Source organism: Ictalurus punctatus, chromosome 6 (assembly GCF_001660625.3).
Source record: "Ictalurus punctatus breed USDA103 chromosome 6, Coco_2.0, whole genome shotgun sequence".
Classification (NCBI taxonomy): Eukaryota; Metazoa; Chordata; class Actinopteri; order Siluriformes; family Ictaluridae; genus Ictalurus; species Ictalurus punctatus.
The window spans coordinates 16,485,510-16,505,697 of record NC_030421.2 but is presented as its reverse complement, the minus strand read 5'-3'; the positions used below and the strand labels follow the sequence as shown (position 1 = coordinate 16,505,697).

The 20,188-nt window shown below is 39.1% G+C and overlaps 2 protein-coding genes across 9 annotated transcripts in view; one reads left to right on the top strand and one right to left on the bottom strand.

Annotated features, from left to right (window-relative positions):
* Positions 1 to 1,325, top strand: part of slc15a2 (solute carrier family 15 member 2) — a 9,402-nt gene extending 8,077 nt beyond the window's left edge. For all 5 annotated transcript variants that reach the window (XM_047153636.2, XM_017469505.3, XM_053680902.1 and 2 more), the window contains one exon: positions 147 to 1,325. In XM_047153636.2, coding sequence (XP_047009592.2) covers positions 147 to 344 — 198 coding nt within the window. In that variant the 3' untranslated portion in view covers positions 345 to 1,325. The remainder of the gene's footprint in view (positions 1 to 146) is intronic.
* Positions 760 to 20,188, bottom strand: hspbap1 (hspb associated protein 1). 4 transcript variants are annotated; one of them, XM_017469509.3, is made up of 8 exons: positions 20,050 to 20,188; positions 18,495 to 18,692; positions 15,096 to 15,280; positions 13,447 to 13,583; positions 11,074 to 11,245; positions 4,796 to 4,879; positions 2,743 to 2,853; positions 760 to 2,191 (listed from the first exon to the last, which is right to left on the bottom strand). In XM_017469509.3, the coding sequence occupies exons 1-8, from the start codon at positions 20,186 to 20,188 to the stop codon at positions 1,688 to 1,690; spliced, it is 1,530 nt and encodes a 509-aa protein (XP_017324998.1). In that variant the 3' UTR covers positions 760 to 1,687. The 4 variants fall into 4 exon arrangements, with proteins under 4 accessions (XP_017324998.1, XP_017325000.1, XP_017325001.1 ...); XM_017469511.2 differs by lacking the exon at positions 20,050 to 20,188 and adding an exon at positions 19,913 to 20,041; XM_017469512.3 differs by lacking the exon at positions 20,050 to 20,188 and adding an exon at positions 20,010 to 20,040.

Here is a 20,188-nt window from a genome sequence, read left to right as displayed (position 1 = left end):
ACTTTTGGGGTAATAAACTTGTGGTTTTGATACATGGAAAAGAGAAACATATTTTCAGAACTATATAGTAGAAAATGTCAAAATTTCACCACATGCTTATGTACAAGTCGTCGTCGTGCTGAAAGTCTGACTGGTGTCATCTACAGTGGACAGAGTTTCTGCTCTTTGCTGCACTGCTGGTTGCAGTCAGCATCATCTTCTCCATCATGGCCTATTTCTACACCTATGTGGACCCTGATCAGCTGGCCAAGCTCACCAAAGAAGATCACAACATGGCTGACTTAAAGGAGAAAGAAAAAGAGAATATGGACATGATTGATGTCCCAAAGAGCACAAAGATGTAGCACAAGTAACTTGTTGCTTCTGATGTATAATTTATTACTAAACCAGATGAAGACTAATTATATCGGTCAGGAATTCCTGTTCATTCCATTTTTTGGTAGTAGGAACTTTATTTGATCATTATTTGATTTCTACTAATGAATAAAATACGTATCATATTTAAAGCAAGAAATAACTAAATACTAAAAAAACTGATGGCTGTATTTATGTTTGTGTTTATGCATTTAAGACACCACATGTAATTTAAAGCTGTAGGTTGTACATTATAAAAATAAGATTGATAGCGGAAGATGTATTTTTTGTGTCCGTCGACAGTTTGAAGGTAATGCTATACAAACTGACTTTAAACAATTACAGAGCTGCCAGTTTGTTAAAGTTTATTACAGATGTACAGATGAAGAGCTGGGCAGCACTAGGCCTCACAGCTCCAGGGTCCAGGATTTGCTCCTGAGTTCGGGCTACTGTCTGCCTAGTTTTGATTGTGGATTGGCTAACTGAAGTGTGTGTATGTGTGCGTGCGTCCTCTAGTATGTAGGGTTGGTGGTTTGATTCCCAGCCCACATGCCGAAGTGTTCTTGGGCAAAACACTGAACCCCCAAGTTGCCCCCGATGGCAGGCTAGCACCTTGCATGGTGTGTGTGTGTGTGTGTGAGAGAGAGAGAGAGAATGGGTGAGTGAGAAACAGTGTAAAGCGCTTTGTAGAACAGCTAAGGTTAAAAAGCTCTATATAAGTGCAGACCGTTTACTATTCTGTATGAACAGATGCTCCACCCATTGAGAGATTTGTGGATCATGACTGTGAGAAGCACGTACTTAAAATAAAGCAATAATAGATGTAGCTGGCAACCTGGTGTATATCTGTCGACACCAAATCAGCTGACAACTAATTTGCAAAGACTAATATAAACATCAATGTTTAGACTCCATTTATTTTTGTGATATAAACTGAGTAAATAAAATAAATTTTCAGATTGGTGCTTGGATTTAAGGCTTTATTTTTCATCCAATTTCATCTATGGGATAAGTTATACTTTATATATTGTCTTTCCACTGCCCAAGGACACTGTTCCCAGCAGAGAACAGTATGTTATAGCTTTATCTCTGTGAGATGTATGGTATGACACACTAGCATTTTATATCACAAGTAAAACAGCATTGTCTCAACAATTCTTTGACGCTTACATAAATATATGTAGAATCAGTGCATCACTAATAATGTGACAGAAACCATGTTCCTTTTTCTTTCAAATTATTATCACTAATTATTATTAGCCATTAAGTCTTTATTAACCACAATATTTCATGTGCAAAGTTAATACAGTGTAAAAATTGCTTTCTGACTTGTTCAGTCAAGCTCTTTCTGTCTGTCTATCATTAACTTTGTAACAAGGGCGATGACATCAGGATGTAGCAGGCAGTCCAGCACATCATTGGTGGATATTTGGCTACACATTGCACCACCATTTCCATCTTCCTCTTCTGATACACTGATTGCCTCTTCTTTCCCATGTGGTTCTGTATGCAGGGGCTTTGTTCTTTTTCGCATGTAAAAGAGGGTATTGTCTTTTGAAATGAGAGCATCTTTGGGGTTTGTCACTATGGGTTCCTCAGACATGTCTGCATGACAAGTAACAGGAATGAGGTGAGGTCCGAATGGCAATGAAAATGAGGTCACAGGCTCAGTGACAGGGGTCTTCAACTGACCACTGGAGTCCCGCTTCAAAGCTGAGGGACTGGGTTTTTCTGCACATCTGCCCAAGTCTTCAGAATGCAAGCTCTTTTTATTCATGTAAGCCTTCACTGCTAGATTCAAGTACTGCATGTTCTCATCATGTGTAGCGATCCCATCCTTTAACACAAAATCAGACAGCATGGATGAAGTGAATGACAGATTGTGCAATTACAACTTTTCCCCACAACTAAAAATGCTCTCAGTTCACCTTTTAACATGTACAAACAGAGCACAGGTTTGTGGTCAATGCAGGTTATGGTACAGTGTGAGGATGTTGTCAGTGGTCATGGCCTTGTTATCAGTCTGTACACACAGCGGTGACTGAGCAATCTGCCTGTTATTGTCTAAACCTGGAGTTAAGCCAATAGGCAGATTCCTCACGTTCTGCCATGTGTACAAATTGATGACAATGCAAGCACCAGTGAAAACAAACATCCATCAAGACTGGAACGCCCTCTGCATGGTGATGAGTGTTACACAAATTGTTCATTTTCTTCTACATTAATTACGCATTAAAATGTCAAGAAATCTATTTACCTGAAACTTTCTGGGGTATACATGGTTCTCAGTGTCACGTGTTTGTCAATGGTAAATTCATGCATTTTTCCACACATCTTATGCTATGCAGGTGTGTGTGTGATGGTTAGTTTGATGGGTGGTGGGCATACCTCCGTAGGATTGAGCCAGTTGTCTTTGTTATCCACACTTGGTTTAGTCTTTATTGCACAGATGATGGTCTTGGTCAGAGCTTCTCCTATTCGAGCTTCATCATCCACCTCCTGCATTGAATCATGAGTGTGTCACTAAGAGGCAATCCTGGGAGTTATCATGAAAATTACTTACTATTCTAAAGCTCTGATGCAACTGATTCCCTTGTCCTTGCAGTAATCACACAAGTGTCTTCACACTTATTCAAATCCACATTCATTAAAACATATACAGCACCATGGCATCTATCACAGTGATGCTGCCGATGAGTCATGAAGGGTCTATGCCTTAAGCTATGACAAGATAATGTGCTATGATTTGAATTTCAAATACTTCAAATACAACATTTGTGCACTACCACCCTCATATACAGTGCCTTGCGAAAGTATTCACCCCTCTTGGTATTTTTCTTATTTTGTTGCCTTACATCCTGGAATTAAAATGAATGTTTGGGGGGTTTGTATCATTTGATTTACACAACATGCCTACCACTTTGAAGATGCAAAATATTTTTTATTGTGAAACAAACAAGAAATAAGACATGCATAACTATTCACCCGCCAAGTCAATACTTTGTAGAGCCACCTTTTGCAGCAATTACAGCTGCAAGTCTCTTGGGGTACGTCTCTATAAGCTTGGCACATCTAGCCAATGGGATTTTTGTCCATTCTTTAAGGCAAAACTGCTCCAGCTCCTTCAAGTTAGATAGGTTCCACTGGTATACAGCAATCTTTAAGTCATACCACAGATTCTCAATTGGATTGAGGTCTGGGCTTTGACTAGGCTATTCCATGACATTTAAATGTTTCCCCTTAAACCACTCGAATGTTGATTTAGTAGTACGCTCAGGGTCATTGTCCTGCTGGAAGGTGAACCTCCATCCCAGTCTCAAATCTCTGGAAGACTGAAACAGGTTTCCATCAAGAATTTGCCTGTATTTAGCACCATCCATCATTCCTTCAATTCTGACCACTTTCCCAGTCCCTGCCGATGAAAAACATCCCCACAGCATGATGTTACTACCACCATGCTTCACTGTGGGGATGGAGTTCTCACAGTGATGAGAGGTGTAGGGTTTGCGCCAGACATAGTTTTTTCCTTGATGGCCAAAAAGCTCAATTTTAGTCTCATCTGACCTTCTTCCATATTTGGAGTCTCCCACATGCCTTCTGGTGAACAGCAAACGTGTTTGCTTATTTTTTTCTTTAAGCAATGGCTTTTTTTCTGGCCACTCTTCCATAAAGCACAGCTCTGTGGAGTGTACGGCCTAAAATGTTCCTGTGGACAGATTCGCTAAGCTCCACTGTGGAGCTTTGCAGCTCCTTCAGGGTTATTTTTGGTCTCTTTGTTGCCTCTCTGAGTAACGCCCTCCTTTGCTGGTTTTGGTGGACTGCCCTCTCTTGGCAGGTTTGTTATGATGCCTTTTTTTTTTTTTTTTTTTTTTTTTTTTTTAAATAATGGACTTAATGGTGCTCTGTGGGATGTTCAAAGTTTCAGATATATTTTTTTTATAACCCAACCCTGATCTGTACTTCTCCACAACTTTGTCCCTGACCTGTTTGGAGAACTCCTTGGTCTTCATGGTGCCCCTTGCTCAGTGGTGTTGCAGACTCTGGGGCCTTTCAGAACAGGTGTATATATACTGAGATCATGTGACACTTAGATTGCACACAGGTGGACTTTACAGAACTAATTATGTGAATTCTGAAGGTAATTGGTTGCACCAGATCTTATTTAGGGGCTTCATACCAAAGGGGGTGAATACATATGCACACACCACTTTTCCGTTTTTAATTTTTTTTTCTTTTTAACAATTTATTTTTTTCATTTCACTTCACCAATTTGGACTATTTTGTGCATGTCCATTACATACAAATCCAAATAAAAATCCATTTAAATTACAGGTTGTAATGCACTAAAACAGGAAAAATGCCAAGGGGGTGAATACGTTTACAAGGCTCTGTAGCTGGCATAAAATGGCATAAAATTACAACAGATAGTATGACATCTTACCATCTCAATCCAAGAGTTGACACTGACAGTTACTGGGTCTACTGATTCCACATAGTGCCACCAGTGTCTTGGGACAAAAAGAACCTAATGGAAATGAAAGGAAGAGACAATATTGACATTTGAAATGTGATATGTTGAGTTCACCAAATCAACACAATATGGCTAAACATCTAATGTAGGTACCTGAACATTACACCCATGTGTTTGTTGAACATCTGTTACGAGTCATTGAGTTTACATTTGTGTGTTACCTCTGTGATCTTTTTTCCCTACTGTTTGTTTGTCCTGCTGTCTGTGGCTGTCGTCTTATAGGTGGAGCCCTGTGGCACTCACCATTAACTGGTTGACGAAACCTGACAAATGGGAAGGTAGGAACCTGGCCAAAAGAGGTGGAGCTGTCCATTTAAAAGCAGCACAATGAAGCCCTTGTGTTAGCCTCTTGGCTCACTGTTAGCCTGTTATTTTGATTGTTGGCTTGTTTGTTGCTTTGTTCGCCCTTCCACCCTTATACTAGCTTCCTTGGTTTGAAAACAGGTAAGAATGTGTGTGCATGTACAATCCATTACGCAGGTGTGTTTGAATATCTAGACACCCTGAATTTCTTGTATTTTGTATTCTTTTATTTCTTGTTTGCTTAGCCTAGTGTAGTTAGCTAGTTATTGTTTTTATGTTCTTGGCAGTCAGGTTAGCTACTTCTTAAATATAGACTAGGGTAGTAGTGTTTTTGCTATGTTAATTTCTTTGGCACCATCAATGTTCTCTCTCTCTCGGGTGAGACTAGTTCCCCTTTTGTCCTTGCTTGTGGTTGTCCTATGGGCGTAACCACGCATTCTTTGAGGGGGGTCGTATCCCCCCCAATGTTGAGGAAATGCCAATCTGTCCCCCCCAATATACAGTACAAAATATTTTCTATATGTCCCCATTTAATGAACCCTGCCAAAGGATCTGTCTTTTCTTCATCTATTCTATTTATTTATGTCTATTCCTTTTTAATATATTTCCATTTGTTAAGGAAAATAGATGTGTGCCCTGCCTCCAATTGTACACTTGGTTGCGCCCATACTCAACGCAAGTTCATTGATATATTTTAGCAGCTCAGTCTGTAAGAAATTGAGACAGCAGCAGAACATACAGGCTTTTTTTCAGACATTAAGTAACTAGAGACCTAAATAGTAGGTATCCTTCGCTTAGTATAGAAGGCATCATACCATGGCTTGGTTTGTTCTTAAGAACGTAAATTAACTGTTCATATTTGCACACCCACAAAGTAGGCTAGGCTAATGTCAGTTCCAGTTTTTGACCATTAACGTTACATTCACTTGCATATCCTCTGCCGAGTTTGTTCACACCCCCATGTCCATACCATGGTTACGCCCTTGGGTTGTCTTGTGTCTGTCTGTAAATGCCAGGCCTGTTGTCTGTCAAGAATAAAAGTGATAACCCTAACTTTACCCTCCTGTCCTACTCATCCACCGTCAACATAATCTTATCAACCCACAATCTTAAATTGTTATTGTTCTTACACTCACCCGAGACCTTACTTCCTGTAGGAACGTAGCAACATCCTATTCCAGATTTAGAGCCCCTTTTGCGATTATAATAACCTCCACTCTTCTAAGAAGGCTTTCTATTAGTCTTTGGAGTGTGGCTTTGGGGATTTGCCCGTTCAGCCAGTAAGAGCATTAGTGAGGTCAGGCACTGATGTTTGGTAAGAAGGCTTGGTGTGCAGTCAGTGTTTCAGTTCATCCTAAAGGTGTTCGGTGAAGTTGATGTCAGGGCTCTGTGCAGGCCATTTGAGTTCTTCCACACCAATACATGGCAAACCATGTATTCATGGACCTCACTTTCTGCACAGTAAGCAATCTCAGCAAGCATTATTGGAGAACACCTAGTCCTGTTATGCTGTCAGAGCGAGGTTGCTCAAAGTGATAAGCTTCCACTGTGATACACAGTTGTATTTTTAAGCAAAGCCAGAGGACAGACAGCAGCTTAATAAAGTTGAGGAATGTGTAAAGTACATTAGTTGCTTATTAACTTCCTTCTACTTAATTCTGACAAGACAGAAGTATTTGTACTAGGACTACATGCAGCTAGAAGTAAGCATTCTGATTACACAGTAACTGGATGGCCTTTGTTTCATCATGTGCAATAGTAAAAGACCGTGGTGTGATTACTGACTCCAGTCTTTCATTTGACGCTCATGTAGATAATATTACTAGGATAGCCTTCTTTCATCTCAGAAATATTGCTAAGATAAGAAATATGTCATTACATGATGCAGAAAAATTAGTTCATGCTTTCATCACCTCTAGGCTAGATTACTGTAATGCCTTACTGTCTGGATGTTCCAGTAGGAGCATAAACTAGCTCAGGTTAGTCCAGAGTGCAGCTGCAAGTCCTTACCAGAACCAGAAAGTATGACCACATCACCCCTATCTTATTCATACTGCACTGGCTTGCAGTAAAATACTGCATTGATTATAAAATACTTCTACTGACCTGTAAAACACTCAATGGTCTCATGCCACAGTACATGAGCGAACTTTTGGTCTTTTATGATCCACCACACCTGCTTGGATGAAAAGGTGTAGGCTATTTGTCGGTACCTTGAATAGTGAAGGCTACAGCAGGCGGAAAGAGCTTTCTCTTATAAAAACCCCACAGTTATGGAACAGCCTTCCGATTAGTGTTCGGGACTCGGGCACAGTCTGTGTTTAAGTCTAGGCTGAAAACATATGTTTACTCAAGCTTACCATGAATAGACTTTCTTTTATACAAAGTACAGTCTTATCCATCATGGGAAGGTAAGCATACCTAACACTCTCTTCCTCTCTTTACCTTCCTCTCTCCTTCTGTCGAGCCACACATAATATTATGGAGATGCCAGTGATCCTGACCCTTTCTGCTCTCCAGACTTGCCTGATCTATCCTGATGCCCTACCTCTGAATGGAGCTACATTCTGCCACTGAGGATGGCCCCAAGCAGTGCAGCCTGGAGACTGCTGAGGATGGTGCCGCTCGAAGTACCATGGAAATGGTTTTGGACCTAAATTTCACATGGACATTTTTGTTGTGGTTGCTGAAACAATGGTTGCTGCTATGGCAGCACATGCAAGTCTGAGAATTGATTGCAAAATTGTAACAGATGTCACATAAAAACCATAATGAACTTTCCTTTTCTTTCACATTCAGTTGTTACCCAGATGAGGACGGGTTCCCTTCTGAGTCTAGTTCTTCTCAAGGTTTCTTCCTCAGATCATCTTAGGGAGTTTTTCGTTCCCACCATCGGCACCGGCTTGCTCAATAGGGATAGATTCACACACTTAAAATCTGTATCCTGTGTTTGTTTCTGTAAAGCTGTTTTGAGTCAATGTCCATTGTTAAACGCGCTATACAAATAAAATTGAATTGAATATATTTGTTTATAATAAACTCATAGTAAATATTCGAAAATTTGCATATACTGTATTTAAGACATGTTCACTTGCTAAAATGTTAGTTTTTGCAGTGTTCCCATAACCATCTGACAAATCATGCAAGGTTAATAAATAGTACAATTTTACACACCACAAATCCAGCAGAAATAGGACTCATGGTTGAAGCTTAGATGGGTTTGCGTTGTGTCTGCTGAAGTAAGTCATCAGGTCTGGATTTAGCCAAGTACAATAATTCAACATTACAGATTAGCGCCCTCACTCAGCATGTAAGTTTCTGGACTTGTGTGTTTGAACAGGCACAGAATACCAAAAGCGAATGCATGTCAACATTTTGCTCTCCACTAGTGGGCAGCTGTAGTCTGTCATACTGTTTAATGTGGCTCTACTTTCACAGCACTATATGGTATATTTTCATGGAAGTGTACAGGGCCTGGTCAATCTTTAAATCATACTACAGTCTATATTCCTGCATGCTCTTCATTTTCTGTTAACATTTTTGCCTGTTTTCCCAAATTGCTTAATTGTTAATGTCAGTATTACAATAACTACAAGTCAGAAACAATATTTATCCATACTGTAATGGATTTCTTATGTGCACCCTGCATTATTCATGAGCTGCTGCTGTAATCAGATGGACACTTTCTATTCTGATAACCACAAAATGAAAGTATACTGTCTAGTCTGATCATCCATTTTAAGAAACACATCCATCAATAGCATATGTGCAGATTCTGCATAACTTTGGCTATGTATTCAGTAGCTGTTGGCAGGAAGGAGTCCCTGGTATCCTTGTGGGAATTTTCTTTTGTTTGTCATTATATAAATGTGTTTGTGTTATCTATCAAGAGGATTATGGTGGATTTTCAACTTTTAAAGTTTTAAACAAACACATGGAGAACCACAAACATTTTCAGCCATTCTGCTTTTTATAAGCTTGTACTGCGTATTTGCACTTGTGGGCAGTGAAGCTCTCTGTGTGATAATGGAAACGTGCATCTCTGGTCTTCATTAGTATGCTGCTGATAGTGTGAGTGCTCCCAGAGAATACACTAGCAATGTTGGACTACCACTAATTGCCCTGCCACCATCTCCTGTCTCGAAGTGTGTGAGCAAAGAGGCTTCATAAATAGAACAGAAATCCAAAATGGGGTGGGGGGAAAGAGGGGGATGAATGCACACACACACACACACACACACACACACACACACACACAAAATGAAGAAATGCCATTTACATGATTTTACCATGCTAGTGTTTAAAAATTCATGAAAATAGAGGAAGGAAAGTTAAAAATATAGCAAAAAAATTGACACTATGTATGTGTACAGCTTGTGCTCATAGTTAAAGCCCAAATTACTATTCTTCAAATATAAAATCATTTTGAGTACTGAAAAGTGCTCATAGTACCAAATAACTATTTATTATTAAATATAACTTTGTTTATAGTTTTTGTTAACAGTACCCACATACTTTCATACATACCCCCGATGTTTTCCCCATGCTTTGGGGGTTTCTTCCGGGTACTCCGGTTTCCTCCCCCAGTCCAAAAACACGTGTTGTAGGCTGATTGTCTGTAGCGTGTGAATGAGTGTGTGAATGGGTATGCGATTGTGCGCTGTGATGGGTTCTCATCCCATCCAGGGTGTCCCCCCCCCACCTTGTGCCCCGAGTTTTCTGGGATACCCTCCAGGCTCAACGTGACCCTGTGTACGATAAGCGGCACAGAAAATGGATGGATGGATGGATGAATTTTAACTGAAATTCCTTTTCTAATGACACTCAAGAGCACAAAGTGGTTGTCTTTGAGCTCATGTATGTAGAAGAGGGCAATCATCGCTTTGCTCTGTGTGTGATGTACCATGAGCAGCAGTTTGAAAAGATGCAGTTGGCTTCCTGTGTCTTGGAGGAAGTAAGTGTGTTAGCTTTCACCTTCCCCGAGAGGTAGCAGTCACTTCACTCCAGGGAGTGAGAAAATTGTGTAAAAATACTGAATATTGTTTAGTGGAGGCACTCGTGTTGGGATGTTATTTGTGATGACTAATATTTCAAATGGGATTTGATGTAGCAGTATATAGCTTTAGAGATCTTTTTGGGTACACATAGTTATTACAAGCACTATAAGGAAGAAGATTAAGTAGTGCCAGTTGAACTGCTCTCCCTCCCTTGTGTAGATTAATCTGTTGCCAGTTCATTCAAGGAGACTCGGTGAATACATGCCTTATGAAGACAGATTATCTGCTGCCCTTATAGTAGTCTCTAATGAAAATAAAAGTATTACTGTGCACATCAATGTGACTGTCATGTTTATCGAGTACTTGGTGAAAGATTCAGGTTAATGTTAGATACAGCATGGCATGTCAAGCCAACCACTGACAGTCAGCAATCAGCCATCTGAGCAATTATCACTGGAAAGGTACTGTAACTGCAGGGTGTTAAAAAGAAGGGAAAAGGAAGCAACACTCAATGTCTTAGGATAGTAGCGAAGTAGGTTTGCAAACCATAATGAAGACTAATAATTTTATTAATATAGCACCTCTCTCTCAAGCACTATTTAAAAAGTTGCTTAAAATTAATAAACGAAGAAAAAAACCTAAAAGTCTTTCTAATGGTAAATGTTCAACAAAGGAAAAAAAAAGATAACTCAATCGTTCATGAATAACTTTTTTTGGCTTGCCAACTGTTGTCACTGCAGAGAAAACACCGTGTTTTAGACAGTTTGTTTCTCAATCTCAAATAAAGCATGTTTAATTCTTCAGCAAAAAAAAGGTAACATGCTCCAGCTCTAACCCTAAGAGACCTGTATGACCTTTTTGAGCCAGAATTACGAAGAAAGCATTTACCTGACCCGGCTCCAGAGTGACGAAGTAGGATCGGGCTCTTCGGAAAGCAGGGAATCGGCGCATGTCAGGACGTTTCACGTTGACCTGGCTGAACACACTGGACTCCTCATATGGTATACGTGTTGGGTACATACATTCTGCATCATCAGGAGGAAAGAGATGCCAGCGTTTTCTAGGGAGAAAACAAAGATTATTGCTACTACTAATGGCAGCACAATAAAAAGTGTGTCAGTTGAAGAACTGAAAGAACCTGTCAGTTGTCTTACTGAACATGGCCTACATACATGTCTTTCTTCATTCAGACTGACAGAGCCCTGATCAGCAGTATGGGTGCAACTTTGTTTTAAAAAGGATGGGGAGAAAGATGAGGGCTGGAATAAAGAAGGAGCAATCTTCATATTCTCAGAGATGAGAACACTGCGAACAAAAAATCCAAGTCCATCATGAATGTTCATCAAGGGGTTTTCCACACACAACAGTCTCTAATATTTACACAAAATGGTGTGAAAAACAAAAAACATTGAGTTAGCGACAGTTCTGTGGTTTGATAAGAGAGTTCAGAGGAAAATGGTCAGGTTGGTTTGAGCTGCCAAGAAGGATCTCTCTCATCAACAAGGTGTTTCAGCCTTTAGACGCTCTTTAGACGCTCTGTACACAGGATTCATTCTGTGTAAACTCTAGAGAATAATGTGTGTGAAAATCCCAGGAAATCAAAGAGTATCTGAAATAATCAAATCACCCCCATCTGGTACCAAACATCCATGCCATGATTAAAGTCACTGAGATTTTTTCCCCATTCTGATGTTTGAAGTGAACATTAGCTGAAGCCCTTGACCTGTATCTGCATGATTTTATGCACTATGCTGCTGCTACATGATTGGCTGACTAGATAACTGCGTGAACGTGCAGGTGAATGGTGAGTGAATAATATAATAATTATTCAGACTTGAAAAAATGTTTATCGAAAGAGTAATGCAAAATACACCTAAATAAAGACAACACAAAGTAACCACAAATGCAAATTTCCCACTCTGAGTCCTTTTCCCTTCAGTGAATTGGCTTTTCAGTCGTGCAAATTGTATTTGCATTTGATCTGACCACTGCTTCAGGTGAAAAAGCAGAAAAGTGTGGTTCTCAGGTTTCTCACTATATTGTTGCTCTGTAATCTACGAGAAACAATATCAAACCTTACAAATAAAACACTGTTAATGCCAAGCTAATATTAATACATCAATCTTACAATATCACTGCACTTACAACATGGCAAACACAATCACAACAAAACAGACAATCTAACTAATCAGAAAAACCTTTTTTTTTAAAAAAAAAAAAAAAACACCTTACTTACATGATTTATGAAGGCAACCTTGACTCACATATTAATGTTTTCCAAAAGCTAAAGTGGTCGTGATTAAAATTCAGCCAATAGTAAGCTTTATATAAAAACATGAATGAAAGACATTAAAAGCCGTTTATCTTATCTAATCACACGCGCTCATTTAATAGCTATCACAGCTTATAGTTCATTTGATTAACTGATATACAGGATTAAGTAGGTGAATAGTGATATTGCACAGCACAATGTCTCAGCTAAGATAAAATAAAAATGTATAACACATCAACTTAATAATAATTACATCTGTCTTATTAATGAGTTGTGAGTTAGAACTCACCTACTCCTGTGTATTATCTCTATATCTATTTTTATTGTCGGTGCACTAAACAGCTGCCAGAGCTCCCAGTTAATTGCGACGAACGACTGAAGGTACTTTTCAGCATCGTCTTAGAAAAATTTTCAGAAAACACTGAAAGATTTTTCTGCCGTACCTTATTATATAAAAGATTTTCCACAGACTACACATAATCTCAAAAGCAGTACGGGCATCTACTGCAGTATATCATTTCTGATGTATTAACTTATTTCTCAGATTCAGATTACATTATACACTCAAAAGATGTGGCATTCAACCAAGGCACACAACTGTAAATAGATTAGACTAGACTCCAGGACTATCTCTGTCACAGACATACAGAAGTTCCTTGTAATACGGCTCCGTAATGCAGATCAAGAGACTCTTGCAGCTCAGCCCTTTTACCCAGCTTTGCTGAAAGAGACGACTTTTCTCATTCAAAAGTTCTGGAATAAAATAACTCCCCTTATCTAAAATCATTTTGCTTCTCTACTAGCTATAATGTGTTTTTTTCTTAAATTTTTAACTCAAGTTCATGATCAAACATGACCGTTGGAAAATATTCACTGGCAGTGTACAGTTGTAGAGTATTAGCACCAATGAGTGTCACATGACCCAAAGTCTTAATTTATGGCTTATGTACAGTGTTAATGGACTGTAAGCTCAAGCTCTGTGCCATTACCTGCCTTGAATCTGGAAGACAAGATTGCATCCGTAGGAGTCCAGGTGACATGGAGTGTTAGCACCATTTGTACCAACCCAAAGAGTACTCTCTCTCCCATCATGGCCTGGATAGCCAAAGTCAGACCACACTACATCCTGCAACACACTCGTTTAGATTAGGCTTTCAGTATCGACTCAGTGATTAGGCTTTCAGTATAGACTCACATTTTTACTATAAATGCTCACACAGCTAAAATAAAGAAGGAGGCCCATTATTTATTTATTAAGTAAGTAATTGCACCATAATAAAACTGCTGCAATAACAACACATTTTCCCCTTATTGCATAGCATGTCTGATGTCAATATATTCCCTTTACAATAAGAAAAAAAAACCCTGTGCTTAAAGATGGTACCCAGCAACCTGGATAATGAGTCCATTAACAGCTGGGGATTGTAAAGAGCAGACGGTGCGTTTGAGGTTTTCAGCAACTTTTAAATGGCACTATTCATCATTTAAGAAAAGCTGATGCCTGCCAGTCTCACAGGCTTGGCTTTGGCAGTATTGCGGTCTCAAAAGAGAACAGCGACAGCTCACGAGCATTTATTATCATTTACAAAGAAGGTGAAAGCTTGCAAGAGCCACACATTCAGATCAAAGTAACCTTGTGGCAAACTTTAAAATAGCCTCTCAGCCATTACCATCTGCAGTCTGACTGACTGAAAACAAGAGCTGGGCAAAACACATCCAGTGATTTATTGCTCCAATTTAGTCAGAAAGTCTATGTGCTTCCAGAAGTCCCAGACACACTGCTTCAAACAGTAGGTTTCAAACACCAGAAGTGCACATACACAGAAGACAGAAGTAATACAAATGGGAATTGATAAATGCGTCATGAAGAATCATGCTTGTTAGAATCGGTGATATGAAATCACCTCCTCTGAAAAATCTGTGAAGGATCAGCTGCTTTCTAATTGTGTGAATGGTTCACTAAGCCGGAACCGTGTGGTGCTTCGAAACTACAAAAGGCCTGCAATCTAATTAGGCCAGCAACAATTCTTACAGAACTGACTAATCACAATTATTTGATCTAATTGGTATTATTTCATTTTATCATGCTTAATGTTAGATTCCAGACTTAAAAGTTGGTTGAATAAACAAGCAATACTCATTTAAAATTATTTTCTTGTTGTAATCAAACTGCTGCACCATTGCATTTGAGCTTTTATACTCAGTCAAAGGCTTAGTTTTCTGAACTATCTGTCCTAATGCTAAAACATATTAGATAGGAAGATTTAGAAAATGAGTATAGAACAGTACATGGTTTATCGTTATAGGTTTTGCAATAGTACATGCTCATTGTCCAGCAACCTATTTCTGTATTAAGAAATTGAAATCGAAGTTATTAGTGCTGTGTCTTTCCTGACCATTTTTATTAGTTTAAAATGCAAACAGAAATTTAACGTACTCATTATTGACAAATGGATACATGTGCACATGATTAGACAACTGTTATTCTTTGTTATACTACAATAGTGGCATAAATTCAATAAAAAGACAAATTAATAATCATAATTGCATATCTGACAATTAATCAAATTTAATATTTTTTTAAAAAGGGTATGTTTGTTATGAGATGTAAGAAAATGGACGTTGTATGTTGATTTACCTTAAACATGGTGTCCTTGTCCTGAAAAAGAAGGGAAATATACTTGTAGTCTGCATAAGCCCAGTACTCTGATAGAGGATAGTCAGCAAATGGGCCTACAGATGCAGCGTCACTCCCCCTCATCCAACACAGAAACTCTGTGAGAGTTGCTTCGACATATGAGCACTCTGTTTCAAAGAGCGGAGCTGGTGAAATAAAATAAAAATAAAAAAGACAGGATTAAAGCGTGCAGGTAGACAGTGACGCTGTTAGGAAAACTGCCATTGATGGGGACTCAGCGTCAATTTCAAGCCAATTATCAAGTCAATTATCTGCTCATTCTGAATGTACTACTTATTGATTCAGCACAATGCTGAATGGAATGTCCTAACATTACCTCAATCAAAAGTGCATTGTAATGACACAAAGTTTTAATCATCCACTGTGCAGTGCTTTTTTGTAAGTGGCACAAAATTGCATCTAGGTACACTTGATTTCTGTCTGATTTAAAATGAAAATTGATTAGTCAGTCAAATTAAATAACACAGTATTGGAAATGTCTACCATTGTTGTGTAGAGGGAACAAATGATCTATCTCCTGTCAGCGCCACACACCAGGACACCTTTGAGCAAGCTTGCATTTCTAAACGCTATACAGAAGGACGTGCGCTACAGACATGTGAAAGTTGTGAGTACTTTATAGTAATAAATGCCAGAATGTTATACTGGCATAATAATATACAGTACACTTCTCATAACTAAAACGTTCAAATCAAAATGACAGGTTTCACTGACCAATTTCATATTTCCTCGACTGCTGGGAAAACTACTTTTAGTATATGTATGAAGTATGTAAATTCCCTTGTAGACACAGAGAATTTGAATGACTTTATCCCAGTCAGGGTTATCCCAGGAGGCAGGAATACACCCTGGATGAGACGTCTATTCACATACTAACAGCACATACTGGCCATGTAAATAAAAGGTATAATAATAATAATAATAATAATAATAATAATAATAATAATAATAATAAGTTGTAATAATAAAACTCAATAATATTAAGTTACGGCTCATTTTCAAAACTGTGCATCATAAAATAGAAAGCACAAAAATTCACAGAAATTGTATAACTTTTGCATTTGAGGTCTTGCGCACACACACAATCTTCAACAAAATGCCAGTGTTGAGGCAATAACGTAGGTCATTTTTACACATTTATTTGTAGTGGATGAGAAATGAACCTCCTGAACCCTAATGGTTTAATTAGTACTTTTTTATACATTTATAGCTGTTAGACACTTAAGAGACATGTGTCAACAAAGTATAGAAAAGAAACTATAGTGGAATGTAGTAAACATGAATTAATTTAATGGGCTCTTCATATACAATTTCATTTAGGTCTTAGTATTCACAAATATTGTACCAGGAGTGTCCAGCCTAATGCACAAAGGATGTGGGCGCAGGTTGGAATGAAAACCTGCGCACACACCGGCGGTTTCTGGTTAAGATTGGGCAGTTACGTGAAAAAGTTACATGAAAAAGTGCATTCCCCATCGTTTCTGATGAAAAGTGAAATGCGTTTATTTTACAATTTATATACAAAATAAATAAATTAATTAATTAATAAATAAAGTGTGTGTGTATATATATATATATATATATATATATATATATATATATATATATATATACATACATATACACACACATACATACATACAGTATCTCACAAAAGTGAGTACACCCCTCACATTTTTGTAAATATTTGATTATATCTTTTCATGTGACAACACTAAAGAAATGACACTTTTCTACAATGTAAAGTAGTGAGTGTACAGCTTGTGTAACGGTGTAAATTTGCTGCCCCTCAAAATAACTCAACACACAGACATTAATGTCTAAACCGCTGGCAACAAAAGTGAGTACACCCCTAAGTGAAAATGTCGAAATTGGGCCCAATTAGCCATTTTCCCTCCCCGGTGTCACGTGACTTGTTAGTGTTACAAGGTCTCAGGTGTGAATGGGGAGCAGGTGTGTTAAATTTGGTGTCATCGCTCTCACACTCCCTCATACTGGCCACTGGAAGTTCAACATGGCAGCTCATGGCAAAGAACTCTCTGAGGATCTGAAAAAAAAGAATTGTTGCTCTACATAAAGATGGCCTAGGCTATAAGAAGATTGCCAAGACCCTGACACTGAGCTGCAGCACGGTGGCCAAGACCATACAGCGGTTTAACAGGACAGGTTCCACTCAGAACAGGCCTCGCCATGGTTGACCAAAGAAGTTGAGTGCACGTGCTCAGCGTCATATCCAGAGGTTGTCTTTGGGAAATAGACGTATGAGTGCTGCCAGCATTGCTGCAGAGGTTGAAGGGGTGGGGGGTCAGCCTGTCAGACCATACGCCGCACACTGCATCAAATTGGTCTGCATGGCTGTCATCCCAGAAGGAAGCCTCTTCTAAAGATGATGCACAAGAAAGCCCAGAAACAGTTTGCTGAAGACAAGTAGACTAAGGACATGGATTACTGGAATCATGTCCTGTGGTCTGATGAGAACAAGATAAACTTATTTGGTTCAGATGGTGTCAAGCGTGTGTGGCAGCAACCAGGTGAGGAATACAAAGACAAGTGTGTCTTGCCTACAGTCAAGCATGGTGGTGGTAGTGTCATGGTCTGGGGCTGCAAGAGTGCTGCCGGCACTGGGGAGCTACAGTTTATTGAGGGAACCATGAATGCCAACATGTACTGTGACATACTGAAGCAGAGCATGATCAGTATGCAGTATTCCAGCATTATAACGACCCAAAACACACCTCCAAGACGACTACTGCCTTGCTAAAGAAGCTGAGGGTGAAGGTGACGGACTGGCCAAGCATGTCTCCAGACCTAAACCCTATTGAGCATCTGTGGGGCATCCTCAAATGGAAGGTGGACGAGCACAAGGTCTCTAACATCCACTAGCTCCGTGATGTCATCATGGAGGAGTGGAAGAGGACTCCAGTGGCAACCTGTGAAGCTCTGGTGAACTCCATGCCCAAGAGGGTTAAGGCAGTGCTGGAAAAATAATGGTGGCCACACAAAATATTGACACTTTGGGCCCAATTTGGACATTTTCACTTAGGGGTGTACTCACTTTTGTTGCCAGCGGTTTAGACATTAATGGCTGTGTGTTGAGTTGTAATCAAATATTTACAAAAATGTGAGGGGCATATTCACTTTTATGAGATACTGTGTGTGTGTATATATATATATATAATTTCAAGTGCTTACAAACTACCTCTTTAATTTAATTTTGTTCTTAAAGTATGCAACATATTTTACTGTCTGACATCATTGCTGAGGGAACTTGTGGTGAACACCCATGAACAACCATGTATGTAACTTCATTTAGTCAGCAGGAACTGAGAAACTGCTTACCCTTCTGCTCACACCGCTTCCCAATACGAAAGCGTACGGGCTTCTCCTCTAGACAAAGTGCCAGATGTTCCAGAGTCCAGTCCCGTCCTGGCCAGTTATCAGTCATGTTGAGGAAAACCGCTGGCCTGTGCAGAAACTGCATGATCCTACGTGCTTCCTCAGGCCTGAACGGTTTAGTGGCCATATCTGCAGAGGTCACTGAACAGAAACACAGATTTGAAGGTTCACATCCATTGAACCAGACAAGCCGTACACCACTGCTCACACTGATTCTCTGAGACATTTCCATTACACTACATTACTCCAAAGAAAGTGATTCATTTTTCCCTGTTCATCTCTTTATGATGCTGTATACTACAGTGCTGTTGAATTCTCAAATCTGATTGGTCAGAAGGTGTTAAGTTTCTATAACACCATGTGCCAGCTGTAAGGCAAATTACAGGTTTATAATAATGCGCTTGTTTTAACACTTTATTGTTCCTATAGAAACAACTCATTTGATTATGCTCCGCATAATCAAATGATAATGAATTAATGATTTTCTCTCTCTCTCTCATATAGAGAGAGTCATTTATTTAACACAATATGTAAGAAGTCTCAAATGACAAGCTGCAGGACTTTTTAATGATGTTTCACAACATTAAATGTAACAACCCTGATAGGAAAAAACCTCAATGGAAATCATCACAGACGTTCTAATGGTTTCCACTACAAATACCATTACAAACCATCAGTTAATCAATAAAATCATTACTGGCCCTTAATCGTATCCACTAGACAGAACATGCCACCAATAGAAGGCAACAAATTACCAGTAAAAAACATTACAGTTTCCATTCAAAACAATGCAATTCCCAGTATAACCATTAAAAATTCTATGAGGGTTTCTATTGGGTTCCCCCCAGCAGATTATAAAAAGTATGACGCTGTTCACTGATATTTATATTTTATATTCCATATATCTCGTTGGCAAACTGATGCAGTACAAGAAGAATAAAACATTTCGACAAGTGCTGTTACAGGAAAACAATAAATAACAAATACTTCGTGGCTTCACATCTGGCTGCTTTGTCGTTGCTTATATTCCTGTAACAGCACGCCCCGTCGCGTTTTATTCCTCATTTATCCTAGAAGACCCTTGTTCACGGATTATAAACTGAGTTTAAATGATCTAACAACTAATTCCCATATGTGAGCGTAAAGTGCATGTAGAGAATAGCCAGCTGTGTCCTTCCATTACATATGCATATGCATATGAAGAAGAATATGTGGTGAGACAGAATAATTATGGTCAGCCGGAAAACAGCTTCGAGCTGCAAACTATTTTAACGACACAAACACTAGCTCGTCGCTACCGGATTTATTTTTCTCTCTACATGAGCTTTACATGAACTCCAAACATAAAGACACAGCCTCACAATATAGCTAGCAGCTAAACATGAAGACATTCACTCAGCTTCCCAGAAAAGCCGAAAAGTACTCTCTGTTCTGATTTGGCCTTGTAAACAAACTCACGTGAGAGCTAACAACAGTGTTTAAAAAAATAAAATCTGACCGGAAGCGAAACTCCAACCATTCAGGCTCTGCCAGGACGGAGGTCGTCGTGTCAATAAAGGCCACACAGATCCAAGATGTCGAACACAGTAGTTGCAGTTTCTACAATGTGTCGTCACGACCGGTTGTGAAAGCCGCAT

Coding starts and splice junctions, on each gene's coding strand:
- hspbap1 (XM_017469509.3), bottom strand. CDS start 20,188: ATGCGGCTTTCACAACCGGTCGTGACGACACATTGTAGAAACTGCAAC. Junction 18,693..20,049: donor TGGTTGGAGTTTCGCTTCCG/GTCAGATTTTAT, acceptor GTTTCTGTTCAG/TGACCTCTGCAGATATGGCC. Junction 13,584..15,095: donor ACAAGGACACCATGTTTAAG/GTAAATCAACAT, acceptor AGTGTGTTGCAG/GATGTAGTGTGGTCTGACTT.